The 18,748-nt window shown below is 40.7% G+C and overlaps 1 protein-coding gene across 3 annotated transcripts in view; it reads right to left on the bottom strand.

Moving 5' to 3' along the window:
• Positions 1–18,748, bottom strand: part of LOC125465957 (CREB-regulated transcription coactivator 1-like) — a 214,868-nt gene that overhangs the window by 161,781 nt on the left and 34,339 nt on the right. For all 3 annotated transcript variants that reach the window (XM_059638462.1, XM_048559990.2, XM_048559991.2), the window contains exons 3-5: positions 16,201–16,338; positions 8,603–8,664; positions 7,820–7,920 (exon numbers count right to left, since the gene is read on the bottom strand). In XM_059638462.1, coding sequence (XP_059494445.1) covers positions 7,820–7,920; positions 8,603–8,664; positions 16,201–16,338 — 301 coding nt within the window. The remainder of the gene's footprint in view (positions 1–7,819; positions 7,921–8,602; positions 8,665–16,200; positions 16,339–18,748) is intronic.

Genomic DNA, 18,748 nt, shown 5'->3' with positions numbered 1-18,748 from the left:
CATCCTCACGACCTGATATACCCCCAACCACCATTATCATCAAGCTAGGGAAGAAACCTCCGTTCAAAAGAACTGCTCCATCAGTCCACTGTCAATCAGCATGCAAGGTTTCATCAACAGTGCTCTCAAGCAGCACCGGCTCAGAGAGGCCCAGTTCGGGTTGATCAGGGCCACTCAGCTCCTGATCTCATTACAGACTTGGTTCAAAAATGGATGAATGAACCGAATTCCAGAGGTACATAGAACATAGAAAAGTACAGCACAGTACAGGCCCTTCGGCCCACGAAGTTGTGCCGTGGAATAATCCTAATCCAAAAATAAAATAACCTAACCTACATTCCCCTCAATTCACTGCTGTCTATGTGCATGTCCAGCAGTCGCTTAAATTGTCACTAATGACTCCGCTTCCACAACTACCACTGGTAAACTATTCCATGCGCTCACAACTCTCTGGGTGAAGAACCTCCCTCTGACGTCTCCTCTATACCTTCCTCCTAACACCTTAAAACTATGACCCCTCGTGGCAGTCAATCCTGCCCTGGGTAAGTGTCTCTGGCTATCGACTCTATCCATGCCTCTCATTACCTTGTACACCTCGATCAGGTCACCTCTCTTCCTCCTTCTCTCCAGAGAGAAAAGTCCGAGCTCAGTCAACCTCTCCTCGTAAGACAAGCCCTCCAGTCCAGGCAGCATCCTGGTAAACCTCCTTTGCACCCTCTCCAAAGCCTCCACATCTTTCCTATAATAGGGCGACCAGAACTGGGCACACTATTGTAAGTAAGGTGATAGTGACTGCCCTTGACACCAAGTGTGGCATCAAGAAACCCTGACAACCTGCAATCAATGGGAATCGTTGCGGGGGGGAATCCTCTCCAGTGGTTGGAAACATATCTGGTATATTAGAAGATGGATGTGATTTTTGGAGCTCAGTCATTACAGCTCCAGTCTCTGCAAGTGTTCCTCAGGGTAATGTTCTAGGCCCAACCATCTGCTGCTGCTTCATCAATAACCTTCTTGCTACCATAAGGTCAGAAGTGTGGATGTTCACCAATGATTGCACAATGTTCAGCACGATTTCTGACACCTAGGATACAGAAGCAGTCTATGTTCAAATACAACATGATCTGGACAATATCCAGCTTGGGCTGAAAAGTGGCAAGTAATATTTGCGCCACACAACGCAGGCAATGATCATCTCCATTAAGAGACAATCTAACCACCATCCCTTGAAAGTGAATGGCGTTACCATCACTGAATCACCCACTACCAATATCCCGGGTATAACCATTGACCAGAAACTGAACTGGGCTAGCCGTATAAATGGAATGGTTCTAAGAGTAGGTCAAAAACAAGGAAATTGCTGCAAGTAACTTACCTCCCGAGTTCCAAAGACTGTCCACCAGCTACAATCAACAGAGTGATGGAACAGTCTGCACAACACCCAAGCAACTTGACACCAACCAGAACAAAGCAGCCCACTTGACTGGCACCACGTTTATAAACATCGACTCCCTACAAGACCAACACTCAGCAGGAGCAGTATGATTATTTTAGCAGGCAACTTTGTGCAACTGAGGATGTAAAATCTTCATCTCCCTATTGCAATAGTAAAACAGATCAACGAACACACTGCCAAAATTGAAACTTCACAACTAGTAATTATGTTGTTTCAGGAGTTAGTTGTACCATTCACAGCAGCAAGTAAATGGCTTCATGTTGCACTGCAGAAATTCACCAAGGCTCCTTAGATTGTACCTTCCAAATCCACAACTGCCTCCATCTAAATGGCGAGGGGCAGCAGGTACATGGGTACAGCATTACCTGCAAATTCTCCTCCAAGCCACTTCGCATCCTCACCTAGAAATACATCGCCATTTGTTCAGTGTTATTGAGTTAAAATCTTGGAATTTCCCTCCTTAAATAACATTACGGGTCTACCTTCAGACTTCATAGGCTACAATTCCAGAAGGTATCACACCATCATCTTGTCATGGGCAACCAGAGACTGGCAATAAATGCTGGCCTACTGAATGACGCCCAGACCCAAGTCAATAAAAAAAACCTAAAATAGTCCTCACTCTACCAATATCACCAAACCAGGGATCAAGTCTTGTTGAATTATAAACTAATTACAATACAAAATGAATTCCATACGTAAGAGTAACAGTCTCCAGGCGAAGACAAGAATCCTATAATGAATCAAAATCAATTAGAAGTATGAAGGAAAAAGAGTAACAGTCTCCAGGCGAAGACAAGAATCCTATAATGAATCAAAATCAATTAGAAGTATGAAGGAAAAAGAGTAACAGTCTCCAGGCGAAGACAAGAATCCTATAATGAATCAAAATCAATTAGAAGTATGAAGGAAAAATCAATAGGGTCGATGAGGTAAACAGAGTAATATAATGTTTAAAAAACAGTGGAAAACATTTCAAGCAGCAAAAGCAATTTAAATGTTCAAGCAAAAACAGTATCAAAACAAAAAATAAAACAAAAACTCAGGGAGAAAGATTCATCTGTGGTTTATTGAAGAAATTAATATAAATAATAGACGGAAAGAGGTTTAGAATTTTCAACAGAGGTGTAGTCGTAACCCCAAGATTTGGAAGTGGATAATCGGGCATAAGAACAACCAAGGAGTTGTTAAAATGAGGAAAATAGTAGTATGTCTATAAATATGAAAGTAGACCATGAATAAATTACACAAAAATTACAAGGTATATTGACCTTCACCACTGAGAATTTGACGATAGAAGTAAAGATGTTCTGCTGCAACTGTATAAAGTCTTGATGAGACTGCACCTGAACAATGTGTACAATTTTAGTTCTCCTTAGATAAGGAGATAAATATTTGCCAGAGGGCCTGTGATAGACATTCACCAGATGAATGGGATGGCAAGAACGTGCCATAACCGGAGAAATTAATAAAACCAGGCGTGTAATTTGCTACAGTTTTAAAGAATGAGAAGTTTCTCATTGGACGTTTCTCTTGGCCAACAAAGAACCATGAAATACAAGCCATTTGAGACAAAAACGAGGAGGAATTTTGACATGCAGAGGGTGGTGAATCTTTGGAATTCTCTACCTCAGAGGGCTGTAGAAACTCAAAGATTGAATATGTTCAAAACAGAAATCAACTGAATACTAATACTATTGATTTGGATTGGGAGATAACGTGCAAAAGTGATCTTGGAATGAATGGTGGATCAGACTTGACAAGATGAATAGTCTATTTCCGATGCTATATTCCTATCCCAGAAACGCAGTGTAACTGGGGATCTTATAAGAATGAGGAAGTGAACATTAGAGGATTTAATCTTTGAATGATCATCCCCAAAGAGTAGTGGAAGTGGTGTTATTGAACTCTTCCAAGGCAGAGGTCGATAGATTCTTGCCCCTCAAGGAAGTCATATGTTATCAGGGTCAGTTGGGACTGGGGATTTATATGATCTTACAGAATAGCAGAGCAAGTTTGACGGGCCAAATAATCTATTTCTGCTCTTAATTCATGCATATATGTCATCCATGTCAACAAAGACAAGGTGGAGGAGAAACACAAGGGACTAAACCTGCACAAGTTTCTAGGTCATAATGGTCTACATACAAGTGTTTGAAAAGATGCAGCAGCAAAGACAGTGAGCGCTCTGACATCTTCTTTCAGGCTTTCCTTGTACCAACGACTGGAAGTTACCAAATGCAACTCTACTGTTAACAAAAGTAGACCAGAGGCAGGGAACTACAGGTCAGTTATCCTCTAAGTATTTTTAAAAATGATGAAATCTATTATTAAGGAAGTTGTAGTATTGCATTTAAAATTTAGAATATGTTCAAATTCAACAAGGTTTTGCAAGCAGAAAATCTGTTTAACAAATAAGATTTTGTTCAGGATTTATCTAGTAATGTAGATAAAGAGGAATCAGATGTTGTATATACAGATTTTCAAATGGCATTCAATAAGGAACACATATAAAATGTTAATACTGAAATATGGGTTCACAGAGTTGGGGGTAACACATTAATATGGTTGAAGAATTCGTTAATGGAAAGAAAGCAGAATAGAAACGAAGAAGACATTTTCAAGTTGGCAGTGTGCATTTGTGGAATGCTGCATGGATAAGTGTTGGGGATTCCGTTATTAATCTATGATAATGACTTTAACAAGAAAGCTGAAAGTAATACATGTGTCTATTTACACAGAAGATGAAATATGTAAGGAGCACAAAAACAGTCTGCAAAGAGATATAGACTGATTAAATGATTGAGGAATGAAGAGGCAGATGGAGTGTAATGTGAGGAATTGTGAGCTTACTCAAAATGGTGGTAAATATTCTTAAAAATGCTAAACTTTTAAATATTGTTCATAGAATCCCAAGTGTGGAAGCAGGCCATTCTGCCCATTGAGTCCACATCGACCTGCAGAACAGCAGCCCACCCAAATCCACCACTCTATCCTATCCCTGTAACCCTGCATCTCCCATGACTAATCAACCTAGCCTGCACATCCCTGGATATGACGTGCAATTTAGCATGGCCAATTCACCAAACCTGCATATCTTTGGACCATGGAAGGAAACTGGAGCACCAGGGAGAAACCCATGCAGACATGGGGAAAATATGTAAACTCCACATACAGTCACCCCGAGGGTAGAATTGAACTTGGGTTCTTCAGTGCAAACCACTGTGCCTCCCTTATTGTTGTACAGGCTGACTTGGATGTAAGTATGTAAGGAACACAAAGTTAACATGGAGGTACTGCAAACAATTAGAAAAGTATCATATCTGCCTTGATTTCAAAGAAATTGGTGTACAAGCATAATATGTCCAGTTATATTCGCCAACTTTAGGTACATTTAAGTCGTCATTGGACAAGCATATGGATGTACATGGAATAGTGTAGGTTAGATGGGCTTGAGATCGGTATGACAGGTCGGCACAACATCGAGGGCCGAAGGGCCTGTACTGTGCTGTAATGTTCTTTGTTCTATAACCGATTAGGGCTTTGATGAGACCACACCTACAGTTTTGTGCTCCATAATGAAGTAAAGATATCTTAGCATTAGAGGCAATACAACAAAGTTTCACTGGATTCGTTGCTGAGGTGAGGGAGTTATCTGTTGAGGAGCAATTAAATAAATTGGGCCTAGATACATGAATTTAAAATGACAGGTGAGATCATTGAAACACAGATTTGTGAAAATGCCTGACAAGTATGACACAGTAGTGGTTTCCTCTGGCTGGGGAATTCTGAACATGATGGCACTGTCTCAGGGTCAGGGGCTGATTATTTATGACTATGATGTAGAGAATTGACTACGTTCAATGGGGTATCAATGTTCAGAATTCTCTCCACAGAAGGTGGGCAGCACAGTGGCTCAGTGGTTAGCACTGCAGCCTCACAGCGCCAGGGACCTGGGTTCAATTCCAGCCTTGGGCAACTGCCTGTGTGGAGTTTGCACATTCTCCCTGTGTCTGCGTGGGTTTCCTCCAGGTGTTCCAGTTTCCTCCCACAGTCCAAAGATGTGCAGGCTAGGTGGATCGGCCATGCTAAATTGCCCGTAGTGTTCAGGGGTGTGTGGGTTATACGGGGATGGGTCTGGGTGGGATGCTCCAAGGGGCAGTGTGGACTTGTCAGGCCAAAGGGCCTGTTTCCACACTGTGGGGAATCTAATCTAAAGAATGAGGATCCTTCATGATTAAATAAATTTAAAACTAAAATAGGCAGATCTTTGATTACTCAAGGAATTGAGGAATATAGCGAATGGGCACAAAAATGTTGAGTTGGAAGATTAGCCATGACCAATCTGAATAGCAGAGCAGCCTCAAGGGAATGTATTGTACATTCCTGCTTCTCTACCTTACGGTCTGTGTAGATAACTATGCAGCTGTGTCAGTCATACATAAAACTGAGGTATAAGGGAAGCCAACCTCATGATGCTAGGATACAGAACTGCACGCACGGTGCAGAAGGAACATGCTACTAACTGAACTAAATGTTCGAACAACAAACAGATCAGATCCAGCTTGCAGGCCTCTCATATCTTGTTGTGATTAACAGTGGACAACAGAAGAACAGGCTCCAATAAATATCACCATCCTGAATGGAGGAGGAACCCAACAATGCAACAGACAAGATGTAAATATTCTTGCAACCATCTTTAGCTAAAAGTGCGAGGTGGATGATTCACTCAGCCTTCCTGAGGTGCCCATCTCAAATGCTAATCTTAGCCAATTTGCTTTCATAGATTCATAGAGTCTGGCAGCATGAAGACAGGTCCTTTGGCCCAAACTGGTCCTTGCCGACCAAAAGGTCCATTCACCTCAGCCAATTTCCCTGCTCTTCATATCCTTCTAAACCGTTCCTATCCATGTATTTGTTCAAATGCCTTTTAAATGTTGTTAATGTACCCGCCTCAACCACTTCCACCGGCAGCTTATTCCAAATGCAACCCATCCTCTACATAAAAAAGTTGTCCCTCAGGTTTCCATGTATTCTTTCCCCTCTTATATTAAACTAATGCCCTTTAGTCCTTGATTCCCCAACCCTAGGAAAAAGGCTGAGTGCATTCACCCAATCCATGCCTCTCATGATCTTATACACTTCTATAAAGATCCCCCCTCAGTCTCTTACCGTCCAAAGAAAAAGAAGTCCTAGCCTGTCCAACCTCTCCCTATAACTCCGTCTCTTGAGTCCTAGCAACGTCCTTATAAGTTTCTTCTGTATTCTTTCCAGTTTAATATCATCCTGCCTATGGAAAGGCAATCAAAACTATACTCCCAAGTGCAGCCTCATCAACATCATGTACAACTGCATCATAATTTCCCAACATGTGTACTCAATGCCCTGACTGACGAAGGCCAGTGTGCCAAAAGCCTTCTTCACTGCCCTGTATACCTGTGACTCCATTTTCAGAGATCTATGCATCTGAACTCCAAGGTCTCCCTCTTCTACTATATTTCTTAAGGCCCTACCATTCACCATGAAACCCCTATTTGGATTTGACTATCTAAACTGCAACTCTTCACACTTATCTATATTAAACTCAGTTCACCACTTCTCAGCCCACTTTCCTAGCTGATAAAGATCCTGCTGCAATTTCTGATAACCTTCCTTACTGTCCACAATACCTCCTATTACCTCATATGGTATCAAGATACGGCTTAGCACAGTGCGTACAGCAATATTTATGGGGCCCTGACGACATCCTTGCTCGTCATTCTTAGAGGTAAGTTATTCCAGCACAGCTGCAAATTTGGTATCAGTCTGACAATGTGCAAGTCTCAAAAAGCAGTATAAGTCAATTAGTCAATTATCAGCCACTGACTGTTAGCAGCAAAGTGATAAAAGTATATTCGCAATAGTGATTGCAATTAGTATCACTCCTATAAGCTGCTCCCATGCTCAGTTTAGGCTTCACCAATGCCTTGATCAACTAGATTTCTAGAAGGTCTGTAATCTGGTATAGTCCAAACTTTAGCAAGCCAATTTCCAATGGAGTAAGCTTGCTAATGCTCCTACTTGGGTATAAAAATGGTGATATGAACTCTGAGACTGCTGCTCGTGCCTTAAAAGACAGAAAAACACAGCAATAATATCTGCAACACAAACAGCTTTTTCTCTCTCCTCAAAAGGTGCTGCTTTCAAGATTCTGAGGCTTTGAAATGAAGAGTCTGTTAATTTATGTTTGTCAGTGTGTGCACTTGAGACAAATTGTTATAAATATTAAATGCATTAACTTTCTGTATGAAGGCCAATGACAGATGCCCAAGTAGGTGCAGTTCTGATTGGGGGGTCAACACCCTCAGTTTGAACATGCCTCACCTCGCTTATGCTGCTCTTGCGTTTCTTGGGAGCCCCCATTAAATGGATCCTGTGCAGTGGGATTCATCGTGCTCTGGTGTAGAGCAGAATCTGAATTGGTCCTGAAATCAAAATAAATTTGTGACAATCAGCTCTAAGTGTGACAGACTGAATAAACCAGAGATTAGAAAACAAACAGTAAAAGGAGGTTAAAAAAGCTCAACTCTAAGAAGGAGAAGTTTCTGCACAGTGTATGTATTAAAGGACAGTGACAGTCCTGTATCATTTCTAATTCTTTGTGGCCGCCCAACAAAATGCCAGTCAGTCATGCTTTTTGGGAGGAGGAATGTAAATCAGTTTAATGCTCAGAACTGAGTAGACATCAAAAAGGTGGATATGGAAAAGTATAAAGTATTACGCATCCACAGTATCTACGTGCTTATAAAGTTAAAAGTCAAATACATCTGACTTGTAAGCAATTATCCTTCTGCACACAATTCTCACCTATTTCCCCCTTATTATCTCCTTGCCCTAATGGCTTTTCTCTGCCCCCTCTATCTCCTCCTACCTGCATTCAGTAAGCCACCTGCACTCGTTCCCCTGGAATGAGAGCCACTCTTCCGCTTTTCCTCACTGTCTCTGGGAACAGCCTAACTGACCCCATCTTTGTAGCTGGCATAAAAGTCTAAATATGGCAAGCTATTAAACTCTAAGCTCAAATCACATGAACATTTCATTATTACAACAGGTGGGTTTCAACAGATAGACTGAGATTGGAACTTTCATTTAAGATGCATCACTCACCTTCGCCAGCTGGTGTCAGCTGGGGGCGACAGATAGACCGAACCATATGGACAGCTGTCTGCGTGCTGTGGAGTCAAGGAAACTTCAGAGAACAGAACGGATTCTGCAACAAACTGTTCACTGCGCAGAAAATTGAACATTTTACACAGAGCTCCTCTCCTCTGGAGCAATACCTATTGTAATAATAACCTAATTGAAACCTTCCCTCACCAAGCAATCTTACTTTGATCTCTTTAATATCACTCAACTCTGTCAATGCCTCAGTGCATCTGCTGCTTAAATCCTAATCCAAGCCTTTGTTACGTCTGAAATCATGGAATGAAACAGTCCTGAAGACAGTCATTTGGCCTATTGAGATTCTACTGACTCTTTCAAAGAGCAATCAAGTCAGACCACTTCTCCACTTTGGTCCCACATCCTTAGAGTTATTTTTCTCACAGTACTTATCCAATACTCTTTGAAGACACTACTGAATCTGCATCCAGCAGCACATTCCAATCCTACCTGAGTTTGCAAACATTCCTTTCTTCACGTCAACTCTGATTCTTTTGCCAAAAATCTTTTCTTCCCTTAGTCATTTTACTTTAAGGACTGCATCCCCAGGTTTTCTAGTCTATCCACTTTACTATAAGCTCTCATTTCTGAAGTTATTTCAGAAATTTCTACAATGCCCTGACAATCCTTTAAGCATAGTGTTCAGAATTGCATAAAACAGTAACTGGGGCCAAACAGGAGTTTTGTACAGGCCTACTGCAACTTCCTGACATTTGTACTCCTTTTCATAAAGCTAAGGATACTCTTTGCTTTGTTAACTGCTTTCTTAATATGTCTTGTTATCTTTACAGTTTTCACCACGAACACCCTCAAGTCTGTTTCTTTTTGCATCCCCTTTAAAACTCTATCCGAAAGCTCTTTTTCTCCTAAAATGATTTAGCAATATTGTCTACATTCAAGATCCTGGTTAGTCTAAATTGGCTCCTCATCTGGCAACTCTTCAATTTTAAAATACTTATTTGTGGGTTTGAAAATGTGTCGCCTTACCAATTCCTATTTTTATCAACTCAACCTGTCCTACACCACTGACATCCCTGTACTCACCACAACGCTAAACTTTTGCTCATGACCATGAAAGCAACTGCCTAAGGCATAAGTTTAGAAATTCTCTCTTGAAGCCTCACCATCTCCTTCCTACTATTAAAATGTTCTTATAACCAGCTTTGTTAAATAACTTTTTTCATCACCTACCGTTTTTGCAACATCATTTTTGTGACTAAGTGTCAAATTTTGTTTGGGAACCTCCTGTGGAATATCTTGATATACCACTTAATCACAAATGGGTTTTCCATTTTGTACTTTGGATAGGTCAATAGTTCATTAGAGAAACATGCAATTCATTCAATCTAGCCTATTCACTGCACACAATACTGTCTCCTCTATATTAGGGAGATGAAACAAAGACTGGCTGAATGCTTTGTAGAACATCTACGCTTAGCCCTTAAAAGTTACCCCTTGAAGCAATATCTAGAACTTCTAATTGCTTGCCACATCCACAAGCCACTATATTCTCTAAACAACATTTATGCCTTAAGTAAAACAAAACAAGAACCGCAGATGCCGGAAATCTGAAACAAGAATGGAAATTGCTGAAGAAACTAAGCAGGTCTTGCAGCGTCTGTACAGAGAAATCACAGCTAACATTTTCAGTTCAGTGGCCCTTCTTCAGGACTTTTCTGAAGCTGGATCAGAAACACCTCATCTTCTGCTTGTGGACATTATCTCAATACCGAGTTTAATCATCTTAGAGCATGAACATCTCCTTCCATGTCTATTACCCAATGCCACATCTTAGGGACTGATAACAAAATGGGTTTCAGTTGTCAACTCATAGCCAAACAAGATTCGCTAATCAAGATTCTTTTCATCCATGGCTCACTATCTTAATCCCTTTGTCGGTTTAAATTTTTCCTCCTTGTTTCTCTCCGGGCTCCCTCTCCACCTATCTGCTCACTCCATTTTTTCCTCAGTCATCAGCGTGAATAGCATTAAGGGCCTCACCAACTTCCTCTGGCTCCATGTATAAAATCCGTCATTTATCCTTGAGTGGCCCTACCCTTTCCGTAATTCTCTTCTTGCTCCTAATGTATGTATAAAATGCCTTGGAATTTTCCTTAATCCTTTAACTGGTTGCAATCAGTTCAGAAGGAGGGTCACTGGACTTGAAATTTTAACTCTGTTTTCTGTCCACAGATGCTGTCAGACCTGTTGAGTTTCTTCAGTAATTCCTGTTTGTGTGTTTTATAACAAAATATACACGATTTTGATCCCATTGTGGAGATGTGACTGCAGGGTGATCAAAACGAGGAATTGAATATTAAAGGATATTTTATATTTAGGAGGGACTTACTTAATTGAAACATATAATCAGAGGGTTAGATAGGGTGGATAGGGAGAGCCCTTTTCCTAGGATGGTGACGGCGAGCACAAGGGGGCATAGCTTTAAATTGAGGGGTGAAAGATATAGGACAGATGTCAGAGGTAGTTTCTTTACTCAGAGAGTAGTAAGGGAATAGAATGCTTTGCCTGTAACGGTAGTAGATTCGCCAACTTTAAGTACATTTAAGTCGTCATTGGATAAACATGGATGTATATGGAATAGTGTAGGTTAGATGGGCTTGAGATCGGTATGACAGGTCGGCACAACATTGAGGGCTGAAGGGCCTGTACTGTGCTGTAATGTTCAATGTTCTATGTTCAGGCAAAAAGGAAAGGAGTTACTGATAAAAAGGGATGGGATCAATGGATTTGACGAAGAGACTCAGATTAGAAAGAAAGGACGTAGTCTAACAAATCTAATGAACTGCAGAGGATAGCAAAATTCCATAGCGGTGGTTTACAAATGCACCCAGGAGGGTTTCTTAAAGCAATAGTCCAACTAGGTAAGGGACCATATTAGACTTTTTGTTGGGAAATGAGCCTAGCTAGATGATTGAAGTTTCAGTGGGGGATCATTTTGAGAACAACAATCAATTCTGTAAGTTTTAGGATAGCTATGTGTAAGGATAAGGCTGGCCCTCAGATGAAAGTGCTAAACTGGAGAAATTAAATTGGGAGTGGATGTTTGAGGGTAAATCTACATTTGACATATGAGAATCTTTTAAAAGGTCAGTTGTTCAGAATTCAAAACCAGCATGTTCCTGTGAGGATGAAAGAGGAGGATGGCAATATTTGGGAACCTTGGGTGATAAGAGATACTAAAAGTTGAGTCATAAAGAGAAAAGAAACATTCAGGAGGTTCAGGAAAATGAAATCAAACAAGACTCTTGGGACTATAAAGGAAAAGAAAAGAACTCAAACAAGAAATCAGGAGGCCTAGAAAGGCCACAAATGTCCTTGGCAAATAGGATTAAAGAAAATCCCAAGGCATTTTATACATACATTATGAGCAAGAGGATAACTAGGAAAAGAGTAAGTCCACCCAAGGACAAAACAGGGAATTTATTCATGGAGCCAGAGGAAGCTGGCGAGATCCTTAATGAGTACTTTGCATCGGTATTCATTAAAAGAGAAGGACATGAATGATGCTAAGATTAGGGAGGGTTATGATGCCATTCTAGGACATGCCGATATTAACGATGCAATAGGTTTGGGCATCTTGCAAAACATTAAAGCTACGTAAGGCCTCAGGGTCAGGTGGGATCAATCCCAGAATACTGAAGGAGCAAGGGAGGAAATTTCTGGGGCCTGACAGAGATCTTTGTATCTTCTTTATTTTCCGGAAGACTGGAGAATAGCCAGTGTTGTTCCTTTGTTTAAGATGGTTAACAGGGATAATATAGAAAATTATAGGTCACACATCAGTGGTAGGGAAATTATTGGAGAATATTCTCAAGGACACTGTTTACTCACATTTGGAAAAAAATAGACTTATCAGGAATAGTTAGCATGGCTTGGTTGAGTGTTTTGAGGAAATGATGAATATGATTGAGGGTCTTCACTGGTCAGTGTGTTGAGTATAAAAGTTCGCAAGTCATGTTGCAGCTGTCTGAGGCTTCAGTTTGGCATATTTGAATTATTGCGTGTGGTTCTAGACCCCTCATTGTAGGAAGGAAGAGGCGGCTTTGGAGAGATCGCAGAAGAGGTTTACCAGATGTTGCCTGGATTGGAGCACATTATACAAGGACAGACAAGATAAACTTGGATTGCTTTCACCAGAGTGTCTGAGGTTGAGGGACAACCTGAAAGTAGTACACAAAATTGAAGGCCATGGATAGGGTGGATTGTCACAGTCTTTTTTAAGTCAATTACTCGGGGGCATAACTTTTAGAGAAAAGGGAAAAAGTTTAAGGGAGATGGGCGAGGCAAGTTTTTTTTCTTTACACAGAGTATGGTAGTTGCCTCGAGTCCACTGCCAGAAAGGTGGTACAAGTAGGTACATTAGCAAAGTTTAAGAGGTATTTAGATAGACATGTGACAAGCAGGGAATAGAGGGATACGGATCACATACAGGCAGGTGGGATTTGTTTGGAATGGCAACATGGTTGGCACAGACATGGTGGACCAAAGGGCCTGTTCCTGTACTGTACTGTTCTATGTTCAAAACAGTTGTAGTTACTTAGGGCATGATATAAATCAGTAAATTGGAAGTGCACACAGCAAGGGGAATGCAGTAATTGTGGGGGGTTTCAATCTCAATATAAGCTTGATAGACTCCCTACAGTGTGGTAGCAGGCCATTTGGCTCATTGAAGAACATCTCACTCAAACTCAACCCCTACCCTATCCCTGCATTTTCCACCCTTGACACTATGGGCAATTCAGCACAGCCAATCCACCTAACCTGCACATCCTTGGACTGAGAGAGGAAACCAGAGCACCTGGAGGAATCCCACACAGACACAGGGAGAGTAATCATTTTAATGAGCACCAATACTGTGGAGAAAGAATTCCTGCAATGTATTCAGGGCTTTTTTTAAAAAAAAAGCAATCTGTTGACCAGTCAGGTAGGGAACAGGCTACTTTAGATCTAGTATTGTACAATGGGAAAAGGCTAATTACTAATTTTGCTGCAAAACAAATCTTTGGGGAACAGTGACCGTAGCATTATAAAAGTTTCTGTTGCCTGAAAATATGTAATTCAATTTGAAACCAGGGTGTTGAATCTTAACAAGGACATTATGAAGTCATGAGAAGGAAGATGATTGTTGTTGAATAGAAAAATGGATTAATTATTTAAAGATAGACAGACAATGTCTGGTACTCAAAGAATTATTGCTTAGTTTTCAAAAACTCTGCATTTCTTTGAGGGAAAATACACAACAGGAAAAATGACAGCATCGTTAGTGGTGGTTAAAAAAAATGTAGTGCTGAGAAATTAGTGGGACAGAAAGCTGACAAATCCCCCAGACTCAATGACCTTGACCCACAGTGCTGAGAGAGATTTCAAAATTTCATTAATTCTGCAATGATGTCAGCAGATTGGAAGGTTGTTTGAACAATGGGGCTACATGTGCAAAGACAGAGAGAGACAGAGAGAGAGAGAGAGAGAGAGAGAGAGAGAGAGAGAGAGAAAGCCAGGGAACTGCAGACCTGGTAATCCGATGTTAGAATGGAAAATATCAGTACCTATTGTATATGATGCTATTACTGGATATTTTAAAAAATTACTAACTGATTTAGAATCAGCATGGAGACTCAAAGGGGAAATCATGCTTGATTTAGGTTTTTGAGGATGTAATAATGATCAGATCAATAAGGCGGAACCTTGAAGGTGGCATATTTACATTTGCAAAAGACTGGACGCTCTTACTAATTGTCATAAAAAGATGCATCCGCAGCAGGTAAACAGACAAGAATGAAACTGAACATTTTTTCCCCCCTCATTAGTTCCCTGACAAGCTCACCAGACACAAACAAGCAGCTATGTACTTTAATAGCTACATAAATCATGGTGCTGTCGAGCCACTCTTGACAGTTAAGATTGAATTTTCACACCAGATTATATTTTATACCTGTCACCTTTACTGCCTCCTCCAAGATGTATTCAGCATTGAGGGGTACTGATTTATCAGCTGGGGGTTTACATGGTGATCAAAGAATAATTCCTTGCAAATATTTGTCCTGATTCCATGAATTATCAGTGTTGAAGACTCCAAGGACAACACCCCTCCCAACTTGATCACCATCAACTCGATTGGGTCTGTTTTACTGGTGGGACAAGACATACCCAGAGGTGTTGGGAGTCTCTTATCCGTAAAGCATATTGATTCATCTGAGACAGCTTTTCTAATTTTGGCACAAGCTCCCAGACGTTAGTGAGAACCACCTGCACGTAGGTTTGTCCCTAAAGGCAAGTTTTTGATAACATCAAGTTGACAATCTTTATTTTTTCAAAATTTTGTTTTGGAATGTTAGCATCACTGATAGGTGAGCATTCGAAGCCCATCCTCAACTGTCCCCAGGAAGGTGAAGATTGTCTGCCTTCTCAAATCATTGCTGTTTATTTGATGGAGTACAAGCATGCTTTCACTCACACATACACTGAGTATAGAAGTTGGGTCAAAATATTGGGGATGTAGAGGGCATTAGTGAGTTGACTTTTGGAATACTGTCAACAGTTCTGGTTACACTGCTACAGGAAGGATATTATTAAGTTGGAAAGGGTGCAGAAAAGATTTACAAGCATGTTACTGGAGCTGGAGGGTTTGAATTATAAGGAAAGGCTGAATAAGCTGGGACTTTTCTCACTGGAGCATTGGAGGCTGAGGGGTGACCTTATAGAGTTTTATAAAATCATGGGGGCATAGATAAGGTGAATAGCAAAGGCTTTTGCCCTAAGGTAGGTTAGTTCAAAACTAGAGGGCATAATTTTAAGGTGAGAGGAGGAAGATTTAAAAGGAACCTGAGGGGCAACGTTTTCACATAAAGGGTGGCTTGTATGTGGAATGAACTATCGGAGGAAATGCGGGATGTAGGTACAGTTACAACGTTTAAAAGACTTTCAGACAGGTGCATGAATAGGAAAGGTTTAGTAGGGTATGGGCCAAATGCCATCAAACAGGACAGTTTAGCTTGGGAAACTTGGTCAGCACGAATAAGTTGGGCCAAAGGGTTTTTTTTCCACATTGTATGACTCTACAATCATACATATCATCAAACCAGTACTCATTAGCATTAAACATTATGGTACCTTCATGTGGGTAGCAATACTGTATATTAATAAGCGAAGACGAGTTTAACAATTTTTAAGAGGAACAACGCACATCAATGTGTTACATTCGGCAAAATACCTCCTGATGAGTGCATGATACACTGAGCAACAAGACCACTTGCGTTTCTTTGAGAACAAAGTGATAGCCCAAAATGACATAAATACTTCCTGTGAAAACATTCCCTGTTGCATGACTGATATTTTCAGATCAGATCCAGAGATAGGACACCACCTGTCAAAGAGTTCTTCAGGACTAGACCCAAACATATCAAAGCAACATGGTTTTACCTGGCGGTATTGGTGAGAGATCCTCACCACAGGTCATTCTCCTCTATCCTTCCTGTTCTGGATCACATTTCAGTATCCAGATCATACTGATAGAGGAAGGATATCTGGCGCCCGTGTTTGTCAACAGGAATGGCACGGCGGTGCGGTGATCCCAGTCGATTTCGATCCCTGTAGACCCGGTCAACCAAGCCATGATGTCTGGTTGATCTACTCGTGTCCAAGGTAGTTGATTGGAACGGAGTCTGCAACACAAATGTGAGGGAGTCCTTCAGTATTCTGCACTACACTTAAATCTAAATTGCCTTTTACCTTCTCTTTATTTGAAGGACTAAGTGTAGGATTTAGATGTTTTGCCCATTTGCCCCTCAGCAGCTGGTTTTAGGCTTATCACGGGACCCACGTACAAAGGCTGGAGTCTGTTTAATCTAACTAACAATTAACTATAAATCAGGAAAACATTTACTGTACCCCAACAAATTACTACAAACTAATTAGATTCCTGCAGCACATCCTCACTTAGTATTGGGTTGTGTACGTTACACATTTAAGTCCATCAGAAGAGACAAAGGGGTCGAGCACTCCATCATGATTAGTGACAGGAACATGGACATTTCCTCATTCTTTAACCTGGAGACAGTGGAATCAATTGAACAAAAGCTACAAAATTTTCAACTCAATGAGATTGAAAATCATGGCAAAGTTTCTGCAAAAAGTGAGCAGATTGCCAGTATTCAGACACGCAACTGGACTCAGGCCCTTGCTGCTGCACCGATGTCTGGTGAAGAGGGAAAGTTGAAGACAAAATTGAGAATCACTGAGATGTAATGAAGTATTTACAATTTAAATCCAGGTCTCAACTATAGGTAAGCTCACTGATATAAGACATTCACATGATTGCTCTGTACAATGATCCTGCCTTTCCTACTGAGTATTTCTCGCAGAGTGCATATATTTCAAACTTTTAGCATCTACACCATTTTACTTTTATTGTAGTCAATCTTACTTATTTATAATCAACTCTGTCAAACAGATATTCCATATTAGCATGGCTGTTTCATGCTGTTCCTGGTGTTTAACAGGGTTTCTACTCAAGAACATTGGTGAGTTCACTGCTGCTATGCAGAAATTCCCCAGAGAAAAGACAAGTATCAATTGCCCAACTGTGACTGAAAGATCAAATATTAAAAAATTCAATTCTTAACATGCACAAAAGGACAGCATAAACTCTCAAGGAATCCTCTATTGAGACAGCTATGATGATGCTCCGAAATTGCACTGACAGCCGAGCAGCCCAGGAAATAAGTCAAGAAATACATAACCAGAATAAAAAGCAAGATGTTTACAAGGAGCCTCTGTACAGGGAAATTTACTTATTCCCTCATAACACTAACCCCACTCTGATCATGTTGTGGGATACTCAACAGAATTACAAAAACAAGAACTGAAAGGTGAAATTGGGTGATTTTAGCAGGCACCAATGTGGTGATCAGCAGACAGAATTTATCAGCAATTATCAGTTCAGTGCTGACCAGCACAATATCTTGGTGAATAAGATAACAAAGTGTGGGGCTGGATGAACACAGCAGGCCGAGCAGCATCTTAGGAGCATAAAAGCTGATGTTTCAGGCCTCGACCCTCATTTTTCTGATGAAGGGTCTAGGCCCCAAAACGTCAGCTTTTATGCTCCTGAGATGCTGCTTGGCCTGCTGTGTTCATCCAGCCTCACACTTTGTTATCTTGGATTCTCCAGCATCTGCAGTTCTCATTAATTCTGTTCTTGGTGAATAACCCTGGTCTGCTACAACACTAAAACACAATCCCAGGGGAGATACCAAGCAGAGACAAATATCAAGGCTGTAGGGAGGAACAATGTAATCAGTACCTGAGAATCCAAGACTCTCCATGTGACTTACTGCAGCACTCACCCAGACCCGATTTAATTTACCCAACACAGCAAACAAAATGATAGAATGTAGGGCAGGAGACAAAACACACAACATTGGGCAGATTTATTTTCTAACAAAAAGAAGAGGATTGCATATTTCTCCGTTTCTTCTTATCCTGCTGTCTTACTGGAGAGGAATTATGGAGACATGCGCAGAATGAGTCAGCTCCTCAATACACTCGCATCCATTAAAATGCAGACTGTGAACAGTTTGTTGAATTTTCATAGACAGCACATGACTTGACAACAGAGATTCACATTGGGCAGTTCCTTACAAATAGTCAAACAGACAGCTCTGTAATTTGCTAATGCTCATGACCCATTGGGTCACACAAGGCTACAACGCTACAAGCAATCCAGGAAACCGGTACCTGAAGCCTAACAACGCCAACTCTTTTTTTTAAATGAGGATACATTATATCTGTCAGAGATTGGTAGGAGTCATGAACAGGAATATCCTAACCCTAACTATAAACCAGTGACCTGCAGCTCCTCTTGTTTTAACACTAAGTAAAAGAGAGGGAGCAAAAATCTTGACTAATGTCAATCACACTATTTACTACATATCACATTCTGATAATTCTGATCAAAGTCTAAACTCAGATGATATGGTATAACTAATCAGGACAACAATTTCTGTGAAGTATTAGGCTCTTTCTTAGTACTTAGTACTATCTCCTTTACAATGTTAACGGACTTGTTGTATG

This window comes from Stegostoma tigrinum, chromosome 30, assembly GCF_030684315.1.
Source record: "Stegostoma tigrinum isolate sSteTig4 chromosome 30, sSteTig4.hap1, whole genome shotgun sequence".
Lineage (NCBI taxonomy): Eukaryota > Metazoa > Chordata > Chondrichthyes > Orectolobiformes > Stegostomatidae > Stegostoma > Stegostoma tigrinum.
This window is presented reverse-complemented; position numbering and strand designations above follow the sequence as displayed.